Consider the following 21,771-nt stretch of genomic DNA (forward strand, 5'->3'; position numbering starts at 1 on the left):
GCCAGGCCCATTTAGTCATTTTAATAATTTGGGTGTTGAACAAAGTGAGCTGACTTCATGTGTAAGAGTAAGAATACCCGTGTTCACATGCATACGTGTACCTGAAGTCTGCTTTCCTTTAGGACTTTAGTATGTCAGGTAGAGCACAGAAGTTAGCCCTTGACTTCTTTCCTTTTCCTGTGCCTTCCATAGTCTGGAATGTCCTTATGTATAACTTCAGATCTGTCCATTTCCTGAACCAAACTTCACTTAGTCTCTTCAGGAATCAGACCAAGCATCAAACAGTGTGCTCCAATTACATCGCTCTTCCTGCTCACCTCATTCCCATTTAAAACAAGTGAAAGATCATGGACTCCCTGAGAATTAACACTTATTATGTAATTGTAGACTGTTTATGTCATAGGACTGGTTTCTGCCAGCCTTCTTTCCTAACTTTGGCTAGGATTCTCTCTCTGGACCCCAGTTTCACCTGCTCTCTTATCCATCACCAGAGCTGCCCTTAATTAGAGCCCACCTGAAACCCTGACAACCTAATTGCTGCAGGTCTTCTATCCTTAAGTGCTGAATCTTACTCCCTTACTTCTGTGTAATATTGAATATCCCTGATCTTACAAGAATTTGGTTGGACAAACTCCCAGAAAGACCCCTACCATCCACTTGCTTCCTGAGTTAATAGCTATCTCCATACATAGCTGATGACAGCGTTCCAGGACCATCTCTACCGTTGCATCCTCCGTGGGCGCTGGAGGAGGTTTGCGTTGTCACACCCTCCCTGGATCTCACTTCCACCTTAGGAAGTCAGCTTTTCCCTGTTCTGCCTTTTCTCATCCCCAACTGCTAAACTCCCATTGTGACTTATGACAAAACCTATAGTTTTAGTTCTTTTTTTTTTTTTTGAGACGGAGTCTTGCTCTGTCGCCCAGGCTGGAGTGCAGTGGCACGATCTCGGCTCACTACAAGCTCCACCTCCCGGGTTCACGCCATTCTCCTGCCTCAGCCTCCCCAGCAGCTGGGACTACAGGTGCCTGACACCATGCCCAGCTAATTTTTTGTAGTTTTAGTAGAGACAGGTTTTCACTGTGTTAGCCAGGATGGTCTAGATCTCCTGACTTCGTGATCTGCCCGCCTCAGCCTCCCAAAGTGCTGGGATTACAGGCGTGAGCCACCGCGCGCCTGGCCCTATAGTTTTAGTTCTAAAGTCAGTTTTTAGAACTAAAATCTGAGATCCTGTAAGGGAAAGGAAATGCCATTCTACTGTGCTTCTGCCTCCCAGAGGGTCTAAAGACTCCTCCTTCAGTTATGAGCCTGCTTCTCCATGGTGCTTGCGTCTGTGGAAAAGCCCCTGGTTTCAACTAAGGCTTGTTTTTGTTGTTATTTGTTTTTTCAGGCCTTGTGCAAGGAAAGACCTAGGTGGCAAGAGTGAAACAGAAGCAGGTCTGCTAGGGCAGATTCTCCAGCCTATGAATATGGTCTAAATCCTGGAAGCCACACTCCCTATAAATTTGCATGAATTAATTTACACAAGGTTGATATTCTCATGCTGGTTCAGATTAAGTTGTTATGCTGTAGGCTAGATGTTTAGGTTCAGAAGACCCGGCTAAGCCCTTATCTTTCGGCAGGTTTCAGGCCACCTCAAAGCCCCCGTCACTTAAAAATAATTAGCTGACTCTCCCACCTGAGCTAGTGATTTGACGATCTGTATGCTAAACCAGACTTCTACAGAGGGAAAAAAAGAAAAGGGACCAGAGTGCCAGAAGGAAGCTTAATTTTTAAGGTAAATTTGGATTTCCTTAAAGGACAAGTGAAAAATCTCTGAAGATGCTCTAAACCCAGGGACTCTGTCGTTTTTTTTCGTGCCTGCAGCCTTTTTTGTTCCCCTAGTTGCCTAGCCCTATTCTATACTTCACATTATATGTGGAAAATACTGCACAGAGTACTTGGCACTTCCTTTTGTTAAAGAGAACATTTTATATTACTAGAACTGAGATTTATTCCTAAAAGAAAGAAGAATAGCCTCCAGATGTATTTTTCCATCATGGACTTTCTTTCCTCAAGTATTGACAGAGGAGAGGTTTTATCAAGGTCTTTGTGAAGGGCCTGTTTATAATGAGAGGGTATTAGTGGAGCACATCTAAGTGTGTATCACCAACAGAAAACAGAAAGGAGCATATGGCAGGAAGAGAAATATACATTTGCCCAAGTAATGTGGCTTGTTAACACTCCCACACTCATCCTAAACTCTGCGGACATGCATCTAACAGCATCACACATAGTCACTCCTTGTAGCAGAGATGAAAAATAAAAGAAAAAATAAAACAATGATTTCCTCACTATGGGATGATCAAGTAATGCTAATGTGGACATTTTTATCAAAGATGATGGGATTTCAACTCAGAAATCTTGTGCATTCTGCTTCACTGTTGTTGGCATCCGGGCAGTGCTGTGTAAGGAGTTTAGAAAAATATGAGCTTTAGCATTTTTGTACAGCTTTTTATGATAAAACAGGAACAATGAAAGGAAACATGAGGATCGAGCTCTTATGTAAGACTGAGCTCAGGGGCGAAGAATCTTTTAGTTCAGAAAGCTCTTCTGAAGAATGTCTGTAGATGAGATTTAAGACCAGACTAAGATGAACGTTTTGAACACTGAGGCAGCTTTTACCCAGCATTGGCCAGAACCAAAATTTATTTCAATTCAAGTATGATCCATAAGATCCCTATTAATGAATTGTTAAACTGCATTTATCAATTTGCAGCTGTATTCTGAAACTCCTGCCCCCACTATGGGACCATAAAGGAGGAGGTGGGGTAATGCTACAGCACAGGAAAGGCCACTCCATTAGGCATTTGGTTATAGAACTCTCTAGAAATGAATGAGAATCGTAGGCATCATTGCCTGATTCTTTGATACCATTTTATATCTGAGGAAATCCTACCCTCGCCAAGCTAGAAAATTTGCCAAAGTTACCAGAACCAGGACTGAAAACAGATGTTCTGTTTCCCAATACAATGTTATTTTTACCCCCCACAATATTCCTTTCATTTTAAAGCAAGTAGATTATTTTTATAATTTGATGGCTCTTGACATATTAGAATCTAGGCTTATATATTTGTATTCACCGTCATTTTACATTCACCTACTTAACTTTACAAGGAAGCCATACCCATTCTGTGATATGTTAGCACTGGGATTGGTGGTGGTATGGGAAGCCTGGCATTTATGTTAGAATGGAATTGTGGATGGAGAAAAAGCGTGCTTAAGAGCTTTCAGAAATGTTCTGGCTTTTTAATGAAATATTATAGAGCAAGAAGACAATTTAGAGAATAACAAAAAACAAAAACATAAGTTGCCTGAGGCTTCAGCTACTCAAAGTGGAGAAGAATGCCTTTGGCACTCATGTATGTTTTCTCCATTGGCAATTCTATTGAATTTCTTGGTTTTAATTATCACCTCCAGGAAGAAAAAAAAATAACCTTCCAGAACTATACCTTCAACTGTCATCACTTAAGTGCCTAATTCTTATTTTCAACTATCCCCTGCACACCTTCTCCGGGATCTTCCCAGGCTGCTCAAGTACAAACTGTTCACAGGGAAATCATCTTTGTCTCCACTGGTTACCATTTAGTTACCATTTACCATTTAGTCTATTGTCATCATCATCCTGTGGGACAGGCACAAAAATTATGATACCAGCTCTTCTCCTCAGGTCGCACTGCCAATTTCCATTGATTGTACCTGCCACCTTGGCCCCATCTCTGTCTTTTCTCCTGCTGACACCAACTGAAATGCTCCTGGATCCATTCAGCTGAAAATATTTTCTTCCTACCCTGAACTCCTGAAGATCTTATTACAAACCTTTCTTATGGAACATGCTTGTTAATTAATCAAACAGTATTTGTTGAACATATATTACACATCAGGCGTTATACCTAGGCACTTTGCACACATTTTCATTCCCTCCAATCAGCCCTGTAAGACTTGGATTTTTTTTTTTTTTTTTTTTAAGACAAGATCTTGCTCTGTCATCCAGGCTGGCATGCAGTGGTGAAATCATGGCTTACTGCAACCTCGATCTCCTAGGTTCAAGCAATCCTCTCACCTCAGCCTCCACGTAGCTGGGGGCCAAAGACATGAACCAATATACTCAGATAATTTTTTCATTTTTTGTAGACATGGGAGTCTCCCTATGTTGCCCAAGCTGGTCTTGAACTCCTGGGCTCAAGCGATCCTCCTCCCTGAGCCTCCTAAAGTACTGGGATTACAGGTGTGAGCCACAATGCCCAGCCTGGAAAACTATAAAAATGTCTATGAATATTGATGCCAGTGCCCCAACACCTGAGATCCACATTTAACAACTCTCAGGTACAGCCTGGACAGGGGGACTTTTCAAGACTCCCTGGTTGATTCCAATGTGTAGCCATGGTTGAGAACCACTGGTGTAACTCCAAACCCATTTGCCAGATATTCTCAGGTAGTTAGTATCACCTCTGAAGCTTTAAAACACAAACAAATGCTGGACCCTAACTCATTCCTGTCAAATTAGAACTCTGGGGGATAGAGTCTGGGAATTCACATGTTAACAAAGCTTCACAAGTGACTCCATCACATAACCAGGATCAAAACCCACTTTCTTGATCAGATATGGAATCATCTCCCTCTTATGGCCATATTAGAAATAATTATAGATGTCTTCCTCCCCCCCCCCCCGCCCCCCCACTTAGAGTCTGGAAACTCTTTGAGGACAGATTTACATTTGATTTACCTTGGTCAGCTTCCCGGCACCTAGCAAGGTGCCTCATAGATTATGTGTTTTAGAAACTAAAGAACCAGGAAAATACCTTGTGTTAACTTTATTCAGAAAAAAAAAAGAACTGCCAGGCACAGTAATCCCAGCAGTTTGGGAGGCCAAGGCGGGCATATCAATTGAGGTCAGGAGTTCAGGACCAGCCTGGCCAACATGGTAAAACCCAGTCTCTACTAAAAATACAAAAATTAGCTGTGTATGGTGGTGCATGCCTGTAATCCCAGCTACTCAGGAGGCTGAGGCAGGAGAACTACTTGAACCTGGGAGATGGTGGTTGCAGTAAACCAAGATCACACCATTGCACTCCAACCTGGACTACAGAGTAAGACTGCATCTCAAAAAAAAAATAAAAAAATCTTGGCAGTGTACTTTTTTTTTGTTCTAGGTTTTAAATCTTTGATATACTAACCTGGAAACAAAGCAAGTCATTTCAATTGTCTTAGGATCATAGTTGTGTGGCTATTAAGTGCCAGAGCTAGGATTTGAACCCAGGCCATCTTGACAATATTCTTTTCTGTACATCTCAAGCCTTAAAAGCAACTATAAAATGAAAAATCCAGCTATCTACATGTTTGGATACATGCTGTCAGACATGTTTCTGAAATTTGAACATAACCTGTCAGCTGGGGAGAAAAAGCTCTGTTGGCATTATGAAATGAATTTGGAAAAAATATGTTAATTTAAACCTAAAAATTGTGGGATCTAACAGATATCCCTTTCTTCTCTTCAATTCCACCCTCCCTGAAACCCACACATACATACAGACAGACAAACACACCCTCTGATTGTTCTTTGACATTTCTTGACAACTATTTAGTTACAACTTTGGTAATTTTCTTAGTTTTCTTTTCAGTTTATGCTACTTCTCAAAGATTTTTGAAATAACTTGAGCTTCTAGTTATAAATGAAATCTTCTCAAAAGTTCATATACAGTTTACTTAATAAATTGGCATCTGGTATATATTTCTAATGTTTCATTCAATGTGAATATGCACACAGGTATAACACTAAGTTGAAGTGACTCTTAAATAAGACATGGAAACCTGGGATCCAGGCACTATTTGCCATTTACAAGCTAGGTGACTTTGGGCAGGGATGAGCTTTCTGGAGTCTCCTTCTTCACCTAAAAATAAAAGGGAAAGGAGCGAAGATAGACCCTCCCCAGTTTTCTTCCAAATGTGAAATTTTATGATCCTTTAAAATAGTAAGTCATTTATTAGACTTTTGAACAACACCAGATTAATACTTGGTCCTTGTCCTTACTGGTCAATATTTTTAAAGGCAAATAGAGACATAATAATTAAATGTGTAGAATTCTTTACAGTTTATAGTCACCATTAGCTCCATTTCACAGAAAAGGAAATAGAGACACAGAGAGGCTGCGTGACTTGCCAGTGGTAACAGAATCAGAAAATTGCAAGTCTAGACTCCTACGGGACCCAACTTTGACCCCCTTCAATACCATGATGGCCACAGGCAAAGCTGGAGATCAGAGGCCAGGTCAATGTAACATGCCGACAGCTCCCTCCCGGTGGCCTGTCTGCCTTCCCCAAATGTTTTCCAACCCAGACGCCTTTAAATTGCTTTGGAATAGAATACCAAGTGGGGATTTATTTAGCATATCATTTCTGGATGTGTGTTTTCCTGAGCATTTATAGATCTGTGTTTTTCCAAGAAGCTGAGTGTTCCTGATAAAACAAGACAGATAATGATAAATGAGCATCTATGTAAGCCTAGCTGGGAGGAGGACCAGGGACTGTTAACACCCCTCCTGTGAAGTTAATCCCATTTCTTTTAGCTATTTCTTTATTAGTTAATGAGGTCTTGCAAAAATGTGTGTCTGTGATGGTGTTTTAGCATCCTTGCCTCTAGGAACATTTTCAAATATTCATAAAGTAGCTCATCTGACCAAAGCTTAAAGCAAAGGTGCATTAAGTATGAATTTAGTCAACTTCAAATGTGGGTGGTCGAAAAGCTGCTGCTGAAATAACCTAAATAATCCTCCTTATTGGTGCTTCCAGATCCACAGCTGTGGGCGCTAATGTGCAGGGTGACAGGGAAAAGGTATTATTTAAAACAGCCAGGACTCTGAAGGGCAGCCCTGTAAGCTTTGATCCTGCTTCCTGACTGACAGTAGTGTGGGCCCACTATTGGAAAACCAAGTAACTTAAAAGAAACAAAAATAAAATGGAAAAGGAATTGCCAGTGGAGCCCCTGGGAAGGAAAGCAGACGCTAGATCATATTGTTTCTGGGAGGCAAGAGACCTACTTCCCACTCCGTTCCTTATAGCAAAGGAGGAAAAGTAGAATCTCAAGATAGTTTGGCACTCAGTGATGCATTTGGAGCAGCAAAGCACATATGGAAACTCAGCTAGTAAACTGAGCTCCATGGTACTGTGAATCATGGCAGTATCTCCATTTCACATGCTTTGGAGGATTCCCCACACTGTAGCAGGGTCCTGGGAACACAGCTAGAGTTGACATTGCACATGTGTGCACACACCCCCACCCAGCCCTTCCATCTGCAACCTAAGGCATAGTGGCACAAATCCTTCCTATTTTTTACCCTTTTATGATTTTGTTTCCCCAGAGCATCATTTGAGGAAGTTGTCACTATGGCTCATCTATGTGCAGTTTATATGCAGAGGTTTGCTTGGTTCCAGGTGGCCTGGACTATTTTGGCCAAGAAACTGAAAATTACAGCCCAATATTTTCCTTCCTATTTCCAGGCAAATACCTCTGTGCTGCCACTAAGATGGTTCAAGTCTTCCTGACCCTACTTTAGTATGAGCTCCAGGGACAAATCACGGGCCAAAGTCCTCTGACCATCAACCCCATAGGGCACTGCAATAAATCACTGTATCACTGGGAACTCAGTACTGCCTGACAGGAAATATCTGTCCTCGAAAGCACCCATTCATGTCATTGCCACCGAGAGTTTTATTCATTGGAGTCTTTGGCCTTTTGCAATATCAACCCCTGAATGAAGGCAGGCTCAGAGCCACACATCTGAAAGGAGATGGCCATATAATCCCACTCAAGTACAGACGTGGAGAGAGACAGACGTCGTCCATTAATAAGGGCTAATAATGCATATGTCCTTTTTGCAACTCAGTGCTCAACTTTTTGGTCATTTTATTTGGTTATGAGCTTTCCCTTAATGTCAAAAAAACGAAGTCCTTTAAAAATAGCAACAGCACCATAAGAATGCTGCCTTGAGTAATGCTTGGAGTGTAATACTATCTTTTTTGTCTCTTGCCACAAGGACGCTGAGGGCATGCCGACAGCCATTATGATTACAGAAGATACAAGCTAATGTTGGTTGTTCCAGATGTAATTTTGCATTTCTCAAAAGAAATGCTGTTATATCTGGGATGTAAATTTGACTGGTGTCCTGTACTTAATGTTCTTTTACAGGTGATTCACATAACAGGCCGGCTACGCCTCAGAGTGTCGCTGTCCCACGGGAGGACCGTCCCCAGCCAAATCATGGGTCTTGTGGTTGTTGCGCATGCCTTGCCTCCCCCGACGATCAATGAAGTCAGAATTGACTGCCATATGTTCGTCACTCGAGTAAATATGGACCTCAATATCATTTACTGTGAAAATAGGTACTTTGTTTTTGTTTTCATTTGCCCTGTTGCACATTGCACATTGGTGAGGGTTGTGTTTCAGCCGTCTGAAGGATGGTACTCTCCCAGTGAGGCTCATTCTAAATCCTGATCTTGTTTTTAATGGCCACTTGGACTGACACCAAACATGCTTTTTATTTAAAATTTACATTGCTGCCCTGATTTATGTTAGGGACAACAATTAAATGAAATGGGATACCCAGACATCCATATGCTATAAAGAAGGCCCATTTTGGCTGAGAACCCAAGAAGAAAGCAGGGCTCAGATACCATTGGCAAAATGATGCAGTAAAATGTATTGCCTGATGCCTCAGTGGTACCCCCTTCTGCCTAATTCGAGGGCCCGGCCTCACAGTGGTCAGTGTTCACACAGACGCTAAGCACGGAAAGAACAAATGAGAATCAGGTCCACAGAGGAAAAAGGATGAAAAATAAATTTGCAAAGCTGTTAAATAAAACTTTGTCATCCTGAGGATTTCACTTTTATAAATTAAGAAAAAGATGACTCATCATATAAATGAGTTGGCAGTTCTTCCTCAAGACTAAGCTTTTATAAAAGGACGTTTTAGCCTCTGGTTAAAAAGTTCACTTTTTCCATTAAGCACAAAGCAAGGGACAAGGAAATGGGACATTGCCCCTTCAGACCTTTCACCTAGAAGTCAGCAGCCCATCATCAGACTGATTTGAAGAGGAAACCATGGGGTGCAGGGAGGGCAGTGGAGAGGAGCTGCCCACATACCAGGTGTGTGAAGGAAGCTCTGGCGATACTGTCCTTCCCCGGGTGCCACAGGGAGAATTACTGCATCAATTTGGGGAGGATGCTTTTGCAGCACTGTTGTCAGGCTTGTTCACTGAGCCCCATCAGTGCCTTCAGAGGAGAAACTTAAGAGCAGATTGGTCAAGTGACTTGTAGAACTGACCTCTCCAGAGACTAACCAAGAAGATAGCCCCTGCATTCAGTCCACTGGGAAGCGCTGAAGATGTTGAAGTCAAAAGTTGGAAGCTGCCTATCATTTCTGACCAGGATCTGATTCAAAGGAAAGAATTCACCTTGGGAAAAGATACCTGAGCTATGAGTGTTCAATAGGGTAGAAGATCTCATGAACGTGTTGCTGTTATTTGATAAGAAACTCTGAATCTGCATTTCAAGTTTTGTTGGCATTTATTAAAATGTTTATGATCGTGACATCGTGGGCATGTCTAAAGTATTCTGGAAAGGTCACAGAACATCAGGGAACATGCGTTAGCCAGTATGATTCACTGAAGTTGGCAGGTCCTAATAAAGATGGCTGGCATTTACTGATCACTTACTGCACATAGGCCGTGTGCAAAGCTCATCGCCTGCACAATTTCACTTAAGCTTTAGGATAGCCCTGTGAGGCAGGTGCTGCTGCTGTCTCCATTGCCTTTGGGCAATTACAGCTAAGAGAGAAACATTGACTGACTTGTCCTCAGCCAAGAGATTCAAAAGCCCATGTACTTAGCTACATCCTGTGGAGCCTCCCTGGAGTCTCTTCTTTTTCTTCAGAAGTCAGACTGAATGGCAAGTGACCAGAAAGAATAACCTCTGAGGGGGACTTTTCATACATATGTACCCATGAAAGAACCCAGTTACAGCCCATAGAGCTATTTCTTCTCTAATTAAAAATGTAGAATGCTGGAGAAGGAGATCCAACCAGGGAAGACAGACGTCACGTCAGAGGATGGACTATGGCTTTGCTTTTTTGAAAACACAAGTCAGCATCCTTGATTTAGCTACCAGCCACCTCTCCCTCCAAAGAACAGGGCTTCGTCTTATTTACCAAACTTCCAATGATTGTCCTATCCCAAAACATCACTTAATTTTCATTCCCGTGATCAACTCATTAATTCTTTTGACAAGCTCCATGGACCCGAATGCCTCATGGTGCCACTCTAGTAATTGAGATCATTTTCTGTGACCTGCTTTTGGCGTTTTTCTTCCTCAAAAAAAAAAAAAAAAGCTTTCACAGTCCCCTTTATTAGCCAATACAATATAGCATTATTTCCCATCTGCAGATGATAGTAATTATGAAAAATACCTGTATGAAAGGTAATTGCATATTTGATCTGAGGAAAAGCATATTGTGTGCCAGGCACTGTGCAATATTAATTTCATTCCCTTCATTCATCCCCTCACCAACCTTTCGGATTGTTTTACAGAAGAAGAAACTGAGGCTCAGAGTAAAAGATGCCATCGGGATTCTGATCCTGATATAGGTCATCCAACTGGTCAGGTGCTTTCAAGATAGATGTTAAGACACCCTCAGACACCGGGCTAGTCACATTCACCACAGTAACAGGCTTTGCTACAGAGAAGGGCTTAGATCGTTTTGAAGGATTTAATTCAAGAAAAGAATAAACTAAAGAAATGCCTTCCCTGAAGACTGGAGTGGCTTTTTCCTGGGGTTTATTATTTAATTAGGGAATTGTTAACTAGAAACTAAGGCTTGCTCCTTGACTCTGCAGACCATTCTTCTCTGCATTCCCAAGGACGGCCTCAGGCAAAGCCGACATCTAATGCTTTCAGAGGAGCTGGCAAATTTCAGAAACACCAGTGAGGGAGGGTCTTTTAATGACATCCTTGTTCCCTCATTTGCAGAAAGGGGGTGTAACTGCGCTTGGAAGATAGCTAATGGTTTTAGGAAAACACCAGCTACTCTGTGTCATACCTAAAACCCATGAAATCCTTAGAAAACCCTCCTTTTTATTTCCCCAATTAATCTTATCTTACCAAAAATCCTAGTTCGGCCAAAAATATTATTTGAATTGCTAGACACTGAGAAATTCGCTCACTGGGTAATATATTTTAATTATGTTTCTTTTCTTGTTTGTTTTTCTTTCTTATTTCCCTGCCTTGGGGGCCAGAAAACTCTCTTAACAATGATCACATGTGTTTCTTAAATGTGTCATTTCTAAAGATTTACTTCATATTTCAATAGACCATATGCCGTAAGTCATAAAAAAAAACACACACACACACACACATGAAGAGTAAAGAGAATAAATTAAACAAGAAATATATTCCACTTTGGACTGACCAAAAGGAATCTGCACTTGGTAATACAGAGGGTAACAAGCATTTTGACATGTTTGCGTAAACCAGGCAGATTCCCCCAACATGTTTTCCAATTTGGACTCTATTTTTCCGTGCTCTGCCTGAGGACATCGACGTCTGGACAATCAGTGACAGAGGCTTACACACACGTACTGTCGAGCACAAGCCTGGAAGAGCTGCTGAAATGGTTTAAAAGTTTTTGTGCGGAATCCACCACAAAGTACCAGTTAAAAGGGCCAGGAGTGAAAGCTGAGCTCCCAAATGACTAAGACTAAAAAAGATAATACCCCCAGGCATCTGTATGTCTCAGCATTTAAATTATATCCCTTGAAATGCCAATTTGGACTTTGTGCCAAGAAGCTGCTGAAGCCCTTTTTCATGGAAATACCCAATAGAAGACCAATCTGTTTAAATGAAAGGTGTCTCTAATCATTTGGTATAAACATAACATGTTTTTATTTTATTATGTAACCTTGAATTATCTTGGCCTGTAATGAGGATCTTGCATTGTTACTGATTCTCAATAATTTCATGAAATTATGTTGTCTAAATGTGCATTCTTAATGCCAAAGAAAGAGAAAAACCTATCTAATTATTGAAACACAGTCGCTTGATGTAACACATTTCCTACTTTTGAAAAAAGACTGTTACGTGTTAAAGAAGTAATCTTATCTATAAAGGGCTTCCCTCACAGTGCCACCTCCTCACGGGTACAGTAGTATAATGAAATGTGGCAGTAGATCTGTTTCTATGTTATTTGACAGTTTCTATTTCTTCCTTTCTGAATTCCAGCCTGTGTTCTTCTCTTTGTAGGATTAGTGATTATATGGATCTGACCCCTGTAGATATCGTAGGGAAGAGATGCTACCACTTCATCCATGCTGAAGACGTGGAGGGCATCAGGCACAGTCACTTGGACTGTAAGTACCTCCTGTGTGGGGGAATAACCCCGGCCGGTGTCAGCTCTCACTGAGGCTTGTTTGCTTTCAGTGCTGATTTTTCCCTTCATCTTTCCTGTGCACATTTCAGATGACTGTCAGTGTGCAGTGAGAAAAAGTGAGACATCAATCATTTCAACTGGTGTTAGAATTAGATGGAAAGTTGGACCTCGGGCCTAGAGAAATTGCTGGATCTTTGGGCACTCACCCAGAATTCTGTGGTGTCTTGTGCTGTCTCTCCTGTGAAGTGGTGGGGAAACCTTTGTCTTAAGTGCTTCCTTGACCCTTTCATTTGCTGGAGAGCAACTTCCACTCTGAAATTTGTGGTCTTAGTTTCAAAATACATGTGGGAGAAGACAAGTTCAAATAAGCCAGAGCCTTATAAAAATGCCTACTTGACCAGCCACAAAACTGGGGTGAGGGGCAAGCCAGGGAGATGGGGCAGAGCACGTTGTGTGGACACAGCAGCTCTCGAAGGCAGTGTTTTCGCTGTTTCTGGAAAGAGAGTTATTCAGAAGAGTAGCTCTCTCCATCCTCCAACTCCTGGGAAAGAGAAACTTATCTCAGCTCTTTGAATATGGCTCCCAGCCCCTGAGCCACAGGCTGAACTCCAAAAGACCTTCTGTGCATGTGAGCAAAGCAGGAGCGTCAGTGATGTGGCTGGCTCCAGCGACGTACCAGCAGAATCGTGCAGGACCCCGCATCCAACTGCCCTAGCTGTTCACTCTGTCCATGGAAAGGGTCTGACTAGAGCACTGGTCTGGTGGCCCTCTTCTGGCCATTCAATAGACTTCTTATATGACCATTCAATAGACTCTTTCTGAAAAATGAGTACCCCCCTCCCGACCTCACCCACAGCTATGTCCCTAGAAGGTTCTAATCCCAGTTCAGACCTCTAAATTTAAATATAGTCACATGCCACTTAGCCATGTTTTGGTCAACTACCTACCACATATACGATGGTGGTCCCATGAGATTATAATACTGTATTTTTACTGCACCTTTTCTGCGTTTAGATACACAAATACTTACCACTGTGTTACAGTTGCCTACCGGTATTCAGTAGAGTAACATGCTGTACAACTTTTGGTCCAGGAGCATTGGTCTATACCATATAGCCCAAGTGTGTAGTACGCTACACCATCTAGGTTTGTGTCAGTGCACTCTGTGATAGCCACACACTGATGAAATACCCTAGCGATGCATTTCTTAGAATGTATTCCCATCATTAAACAACACGTGGCTGTACACACAGGGTGCCACAAATGAGATGGTACAGCCTAAAGTTGAAGCGTTTATGCAGAAAAAGCCAGCCAAGTGGCCTTTGTATTTACCTCCTCTCCCCTTTTTTATCATGGTCAAAGAGAGCTATTTCATGTCTTTCCTGCCCTTTGCAATTATTTCTTCATTTCAAACTCAGAAACATGGAGATATTGAGCTAGCCAGCGTCTCAAAGTATGAACATCCTGTACTGTGTTTTTAATCCTGCGTTAGCAACACTGACATGGAACCAAGTTCAGTGTCAGAATGTGTATGCACCACGTCTCTGGAAAGAGTCTGCCTGCAAGACAGCAGATTCTACTCCCAATGCGGAGCGTGTGTCTTGATACTGCACACCAGGGATTTAGGGAACACACTTGTTGCTGAGAATGAATGGGTGGTGTGTATCGTAGAAGCAGATGGCTCTTCAATTAATTGGGGGAAAAAATGATGCGGTTTCCTCAAAAGAAACATCAGGTTCTTTGTTACTCAGAGTTTAGAGAAAATGGTGAAAAAATCAGGATCTTTGGAAGAAGCCATGGATATATTTTCGGAATAATATAGGCTAGAGATCCAGACTTCACAAATGAATATATTGTTTTTAGGAACACTGTCATAGACCATGTGTGGAGAGGGGGATACCTTCTCATTTTGGAATCTTAATTAAGGTCTAAATTCAGAAACCTGATGCTGCAAAAAAAAAAACAAAAAGAACTTTGTCCTTTGTCTTCCTCAGTTATTATTTGGAAAACATCATGCTATCTCTCTGGGATTTGATTTACAGTTTGAAGAAACACAATTCCTCAGGAACAGTGAGCGAGGGCAGTTCATTTCTCCCCATTAAGCAAAGGTCTCCAACAAATATGTTTGATGCCTTTCTTTCCAGTTTACTTTTATCTCATTTTCCGTACTCGGAATAATTTGAGAGAGCTGAAAATAAACCACTCCACCGTTCACTATTGTGCTATTCTCCTAATTTTTCTGGTATCTTGCCAGCTAATAAACAGAGAAGGTATGCTTTCAAATTCTGATTTTTTTCATTACTTGATATTGACATACTGGCTATTGCTTTATGATTCAGCCTACTAACAATGATTGGGTTCATTCTTTTAACTCATACACATGACTTCTAATTTTGAGTTCTTTTAATAACCTTAAACACATGAAAAACAAATAGAATGAGCTGATAATTCTGCATAGTAAAATACACTTCACATATTTAGCTATCATGCTGTGGAATAACTCCACAATGTCAAGTAGCACACAATTAGTAAAACTGTAGGGGGAGGAAAAAGAGTGTTTTGATCCTGAAGAAGTTTGATCCTAATCAGATTGAAATTTCAGCGTTCTTGTAGTGCTTAATATCTTCAATCACACACACAAAAAAAATCAAACTGATTCCAGTGTCAAGTTTTGCATTCTGTGACTGAAATAAAATGCTAAAATATACAAATGCATCTCGCTTTGTACAATAAACATTAACATCATTATAAAGTAAGATTGAGTCTAAAATTGTGTGATGGAATGTCTGATGTTTACCTAATTCTCAAACCAAAGCCAGCCCAGTAACAAAATGACAGACCATGTAATAAGTCTTGGTTGTATAAACACTGGAAGAAAAGGCAAAAAGCCAGCACAGCATCTTGCTTGTCCAAAGCCCTAGGCTGTTACTGAAGGATGCCTCAACTGTGCCTTCTTGGCAGGAGAAGGTCATGGCGACATAGAATCGGGTCAAGAATAAGATAGAATTCTAAAACAAAGGCATGGTTAAAAAATAAACCACATTAACTATTTAGTTTTTCTTCCTAGAGCTATTGGCACAATTCCTGGTTCTGTCCTGAAAGATAGGTTGTAGTCATCTGATAATATTTCTGATTTTTTAATATCTGTCTTATGCCCCAGTTTGATAGAATGTTTTTTTAAAAAGACTTAATAGTCTTTGATAACTAAAAATACTATCTTTATCACTTATATCTTTTTTCCTTGCCTAGGCATCTGTAAATCCATAAATGAACTTGTCTCTAGAATAAGAAAAGTAAAGAGGAATATCAACTGTACCAGGATTACAACTCTGATAAATTGAACCAAGAACTTTAGAGCATCTACTCTTCCACTAAGTTAACATGAGATGACTGATAGTTCACTGGATTTCAACAGAAAGAATCAGTAAGAATCACATTATTGACGTCAACATGGTAGGTTAGTGAAACTACACTGGAACTGTAAAACCAAGGGAGTTTTAGGGCCCCTTCTTTCACACTGTCACCAAAGATCTCTGTGATTTCTTTTGCTTAAAACCAGTTTCACCAATTCTTCAGGTCAAATCATCATGTAAAGGTTAGAATTTTAAACCATTCACATTAGTAATTACTGGGGCATCTTCACCTCCTCTTCCCTCCAGTTCTCCATTGCTCAGGAGGTACAGACTTGAGAGATGATCACTCACAATTACACACTCCAGTTACCTATGGTGTCTGTGTGGCTCTTCAATTATGAAAGGTTTCAGTGCAACCACCTACCACTCTACTTCTGCCTGTAGCCCCCCAAAAATAGAATGCTAAACCAAACAGATGCATGCTTTGCACTGTTCTTTATTCCCATTTAATCCAGCCCTTTGTCTAGAGAAAGAGCTGAATTTGTCTTAGATATCCCTAGGGTTCTTTGTGCGTCCAATCAGCAACAACTTTCTAAAACCTTAAAGAGTGGCCTAGGGGAAAACTTCCTTTCTCTTTATGAGGTTCTGCTCCACCAGCAAGGCTCAAGGCTGTGGAGCTGTGGGATTTCAGGGAAAAGGAGCCAGAGACTGTAGGTGTGGTGGCAGTTTTTTCCTTCCTAGCACCTGACCCAGTCTGAGAAGACACTGGAAGAGTTATTTCAGAAAGACAGAAGGACTGCAGATTGCCTTTGAGATCACAGGCAGTTATAAAGCATGGCCTATCCGATATACTTGAGGGTTGTTTTTTTTGTTTTTTGTTTTTTGTTTTTTTAAGTAGCTTAAGTGTTTATTTCTTAATTACAAACTTCTATACTTTCTAACAAAACTAATATACAGCTACCTGATATAATGCATTCCATGCTGTTTTGCATCAATAACCCCTACACTTCCCTCCTGAAGGCGTCTCATCGCCAAATGCAAGCAGACTGCTTAATGCAGGACTAATTAGTATATCCCCTTCCAGTCTGCAGGCCCTCCATTGTAATTCCTTCCCAGCTCATTTTTTTCCACAACCGAGCATCAATCAAAGTAAGTGCCCTGCCTGCCTAGGCAACACAAGATGTCCTCCATGCATTTGTCATCTGCCACACAAACAAAGGGGGAATTTAATTGTTGGTTTGGGTATGCAGCCACTGCACACAGAAACGGAAGCTGCAAGTGAAGGAAAGAGAAAAGGTGGAAAGTTTGATGGGTGGGCCAAATGCAGATAGCATGGGGGACTTTTTTCTGTGTTCTGATCTCAGCCCTTCTTCAGGGGTGGGTCTTCAGGGATTTAGCTGCAACCTGGTCATTGGCTGGACTTTTCCCAAAGCAAGTAAGCGTTCCCCTTCTGCCATATGAATATGAAAATCCCCATGAAAGGAAATGCATGTAATACCTACCATGTCTGACTTTCTTCAGAAGCCAAGTCAGCCTTCATCGTGTGCCTGGCCATTAACTGAAAAAACTGTCACGAGGAGACAAGATAAAGGCAGGTTTTTATGCAGGAATGAATTTGTATTATTTTGTCTTACTTGTTTTTTTGTTTGTTTTTGGTTTTTTTGTTTTGTTTTGTTTCGTTTTTTTTGGTGGGGGGTACCGGCAGGGAGACAGTGCTCGTTTTGGCTTTTAAAGTCCATGGACAGGCAAGCACAGAGATGAGAGACCAGTAAGAGGGTTGAGCTCCAGCGGCACATCCCTGCTGTGCTTACTACACTGTGCATCAGTGGGGCAGCGGCATAGGCACCCCCTGGGAACTCAGAGACGCAGGTTTTAAGGCCTTCCCCAATCAGGATCTGCAGTTAGCAAGATCCCCAACTGACTCATATTCATGTGAAAGCTTGAAAAGTACAGACTATACTAGTATTTAGAAGGCACTATTTTACATGACATAAACAGTAAATACAAACTGAGTATCTGAAGGGTTGTCTTTTCCTCTCAAATTGGATGAATTCTGAGAAGAGTAGCAAAAGGGGAGTAGTGAAATAACTCTTAGGGTGCTCCATCAGTATTCAGATGAAACAAGAATAGGATTAAGAAGCTGACTTCTTTACAAAGATGTAAAGTTTTAAATATCAACGGGAAAAATTTAACAGAGTATACATGGTAATATCCAACCTAATAAGCAAAAGATCTTACTGTTTCTTTTTTCCCTTGGGCAAATATTTTCCTGTGTACTTGACTGTATGAGTGAATATGAGCAGTCGTTTTTTTCCTATTCAAGTTTACCTAACATTTGTGAGCACTTACTAATGCAAAGCCTGTGTCATCGCTGTGAGGTTTCAAAAACAACCAAGGTATGGTCTCCACCTTCGAGGAGCTTACATACTAGTAGAGAAGGCAGCATGAAACAGCCAATTCTGAATAGCTAGTATGAAATGAGGTCTGTTGAGATGTGCAAACAAAACACAGAAACCCCAGAGGTGAAAGTAACTAAGGGGAGGATGGAGAGAAAGCCCCAGGGGAGGCAGATTTTCCCTGGACTTTGAAAGAGGATGGCAAGAGAGATGGAGGAGGGGTCTAAGGCATTGCAGGCTTAGAAGAGCATAGGAGAGACATAGAACGCAAACACATGATCTGTTCTGTCTCCCCAGAGAGCGAGCCAGAACTTTGATTTGACTGACAAATTCTAATATAATTCTCACATGGATTCACGAGCTTTTCCTTGTTATTATTTCAATTAGTAGCTGCTTTTTATTTTTTGTTATTTTTATTATTTTTTTTTTTTTTGAGACAGAGTTTTGCTCTTGTTGCCCAGGCTGGAGTGCAATGGCATGATCTTGGCTCACCGCAACCTCTGCCTCCTGAGTGCAAGCGATTCTCCTGCCTCAGCCTCCCTAGTAGCTGGGATTACAGGCATGCACCACCACGCCCAGCTAATTTTGTATTTTGAGTAGGGATGGGGTTTCTCCATGTTGGTCAGGCTGGTCTGAAACTCCTGACCTCAGGTGATCCACCCACCTGGGCCTCCCAAAGGGTTGGGATTACAGGCGTGAGCCACTGCACCCTGCCTAGTAGCTGCTTTTATTATAGTTTTTTTAAAACCTTGTATTTGACAAAAAATAACCCATTGCTCTTATAAGGCATGATGAGAAGAAGAAAAAAAAATCAATACTTCTGGCCTGGCACGGTGGCTCATGCTTATAATCCCAGCACTTTGAGAGGCCAAGGTGGGTGGATCACAAGGTCAGGAGGTTCAAGACCAACCTGGCCAATGCAGTGAAATCCCGTCTCTACTAAAAATTCAAAAATTAGCTGGGCATGGTGGCAGGTGCTTGTAATCCCAGCTACTCGGGAGGCTGAGGCAGGAGAATGGCATGAACCTGGGAGGCGGAGCTTGCAATAAGCCAAGATCACACCACTGCACTCCAGCCTGGGCGACAGAGTGAGATTCTGTCTCAAAAAAAAAAAAAAAAAAAAAAAAAAAATCAGTACTTCTGAGTCATCCATTTTAACCTAAATCAGTTAACCCAAATAAAATCAATTCCATTACTTCTTATAATGGCATCTTGTTCTCAATCTTATACAAACTATTTTTTAAATTGTTTCCTGAAAACGTTCAGTGATACCCTACATATCATCAAAAAACTTGTTTTAACTTAAATAAGTGGCATAGGATTTAATTCATGTATGTGTCTAACATACAACAGTTTTCCCACACATGCACGGCTAACTAAAGATCAGGTCATTCAAACCTCTTCTTGAACTCCCACATCTTCTCTGGCTTCCTAGAACTTTTGGTGCAGCATATCAAGTAGACTGCACCTGGTTACATGTAACAGACAATCCCAGTAAAAATGACTTAACTTTCTCTTCATGATCAGAAGATCAAGATAGCATCCCCATCATCAGTTCCTCATGGGGCAATGTCCAAAGTGTGGAAGGGGTCAGTCGATGTTTTGTGTTCGTTTTGGAGTGCACAGAAAACATTCCCAGCAGCACTTCCCCACCAGGGAGCAGGGAGAAACCTCTTGTGTCTTATAGTCCCATGTGTCATCGAGTACCCAAGCCTAAGCCACTCACTGGCAAGGGGGTAGAATTACTGTATCTGGCTTAAACAATCAAGGTTTATTCTCCTGGGATTTAGGAGGTGGCCGTCCAACATAAAACCCAAAATCAGACTTCTGTTACCCGGAAGGAAGTGGCAGAATAGCTGTTGAGCAGACGACCAACAGTGACTGCTACATGGAAGAATCTATGTTTTCACAACAAAGTACTTGGATTTCTAAAAATCTACATAACAGATGAACAAATGGAATTTGTCTGGGCTCCTGGAAATATTTCTGACTTTCTGAAACACTAGTTTTTATATACCTGTGCCTCACTACCTATGTATTTCTTTTTAAAGCTGTTTAGCGGACTTAACCAAATGATGGCCTCCAGAAGCACAGGGTCCACCAGAGACAAAATAAATCTGAGTATAAGGTCCACATCATCCCTTTTGTCTGTTTTCACTTCTGCCTATGCCCTAAGCAGATTAACTACTTCAGTACTTGATAACACTTAATTGTTGAAGGGTGGTGAAGAATGCACCCAGCCCAAGTCCGACCCCCTTGTGCTTTCATAGACCTACATACCACATGCCATACAGTTGTCACTGTTATAAACTTATTAGTGAGAATGATTGGCAAGCATCTCTCCTTCTCATTCAAAGGCAAGTAGTGGTAAATCCCTATTTCCAGAGTGAATAAAACTTTTTCAACAACCTCTCACAGTAGAGACTTCCCACTTGAGTTTCATTGCCCAGTGTCTCATCATATTCCAAACCTAAACCAATCACTGACTAGGGGAATGCAATTATCAAGACTGATGGAGATTAACGTAGGAGGACAGGCCCATGACACATTTTGCACACGCTGATATCCCCTAGAGACGAGCACAGAGTAGGCATTCAAAAAAAAAAAAAATGGATTGAATGAATAAATCCACCATTGTCCTCAGTTCCTAGCCTTAAATTTTTAAATTCCATGCCGAAGAGCCCACTGCTTCTCATTTATAAAGCAAATTCCCCCCAAAATAGAAGGTATAGGTCCTAAAAAAAATACTCTATCGTTAACTATTTTAGGTTGAGAAGGGAATGAATGAGTGGGACTGAAACTCCCTGGTTGGGCTGAAAACAGCTTGTGAAACACTGATCTCAGCTGTCCCTTGTGCCAACAATTATTTTGATTCTCCTTGTCCTAGAACACTATCAGTGTTTAAAAGCCTTGTTCTCCAATTCAGTACATTATCATGAAGAAAAGGGGAATTTATTTTTTAAACTTAACAAATTGACGCATTCTAAATCAATGAAAAGTTTTCTGCATGATTCAATATTAACAGTTAATAAAAATCTATCAATTGGCAGTGGTACAGGAAAAAACCTCTCCTGAGGTTGTAAATCACACAGATAGCAATTCAAGCAGGGCCTGTCATTAGCGTATTAGGGGGGAAATCCATAGATGATGCATACTCATTCACAGAACATCCACAGGTCTTCTGTCCTTAAGCTCATAACTCACAATAAGCATCAAATATCCTTCAGTCCTACCAAATATTGCTCAGCATATAGATTTACAAAAAGAAAAAAAAACAACTAAAAACCAATTTCTGGATGCCTCCTATTTAAGACATCTAGCTCACTAATTGCAAAATCTATAGAAAAATCTGCACAGCATCAAAGCCTCAGTTGATCCTATGAGCAGTTCTAAATGAAAAACTGTCTCTTTTGCAAGTAAATAAAGCACTTAATGCAGTTTCTGGCTATAATTGTGTTTCTCCTGTGGGTTTTGAAAATGACCTTCCTGTAAGCATCAAGGACTGTAACTTTTTAGATAAGGAAACTTGTTCTTGTTTTAAGTCTATGTCAAGTTCTTTCCCCGATAGCC

The 21,771-nt window shown here is 41.1% G+C and overlaps 1 protein-coding gene across 1 annotated transcript in view; it reads left to right on the forward strand.

Moving 5' to 3' along the window:
* Positions 1-21,771, forward strand: part of NPAS3 (neuronal PAS domain protein 3) — a gene marked incomplete at its 5' end in the record, with an annotated part of 867,539 nt that overhangs the window by 830,925 nt on the left and 14,843 nt on the right. Inside the window, 2 exons of the mRNA XM_011941876.1 lie at positions 8,222-8,415; positions 12,326-12,432. Coding sequence (XP_011797266.1) covers positions 8,222-8,415; positions 12,326-12,432 — 301 coding nt within the window. The remainder of the gene's footprint in view (positions 1-8,221; positions 8,416-12,325; positions 12,433-21,771) is intronic.

Source organism: Colobus angolensis, unplaced genomic scaffold (genome assembly GCF_000951035.1).
Source record: "Colobus angolensis palliatus isolate OR3802 unplaced genomic scaffold, Cang.pa_1.0 Scaffold202, whole genome shotgun sequence".
NCBI lineage: Eukaryota > Metazoa > Chordata > Mammalia > Primates > Cercopithecidae > Colobus > Colobus angolensis.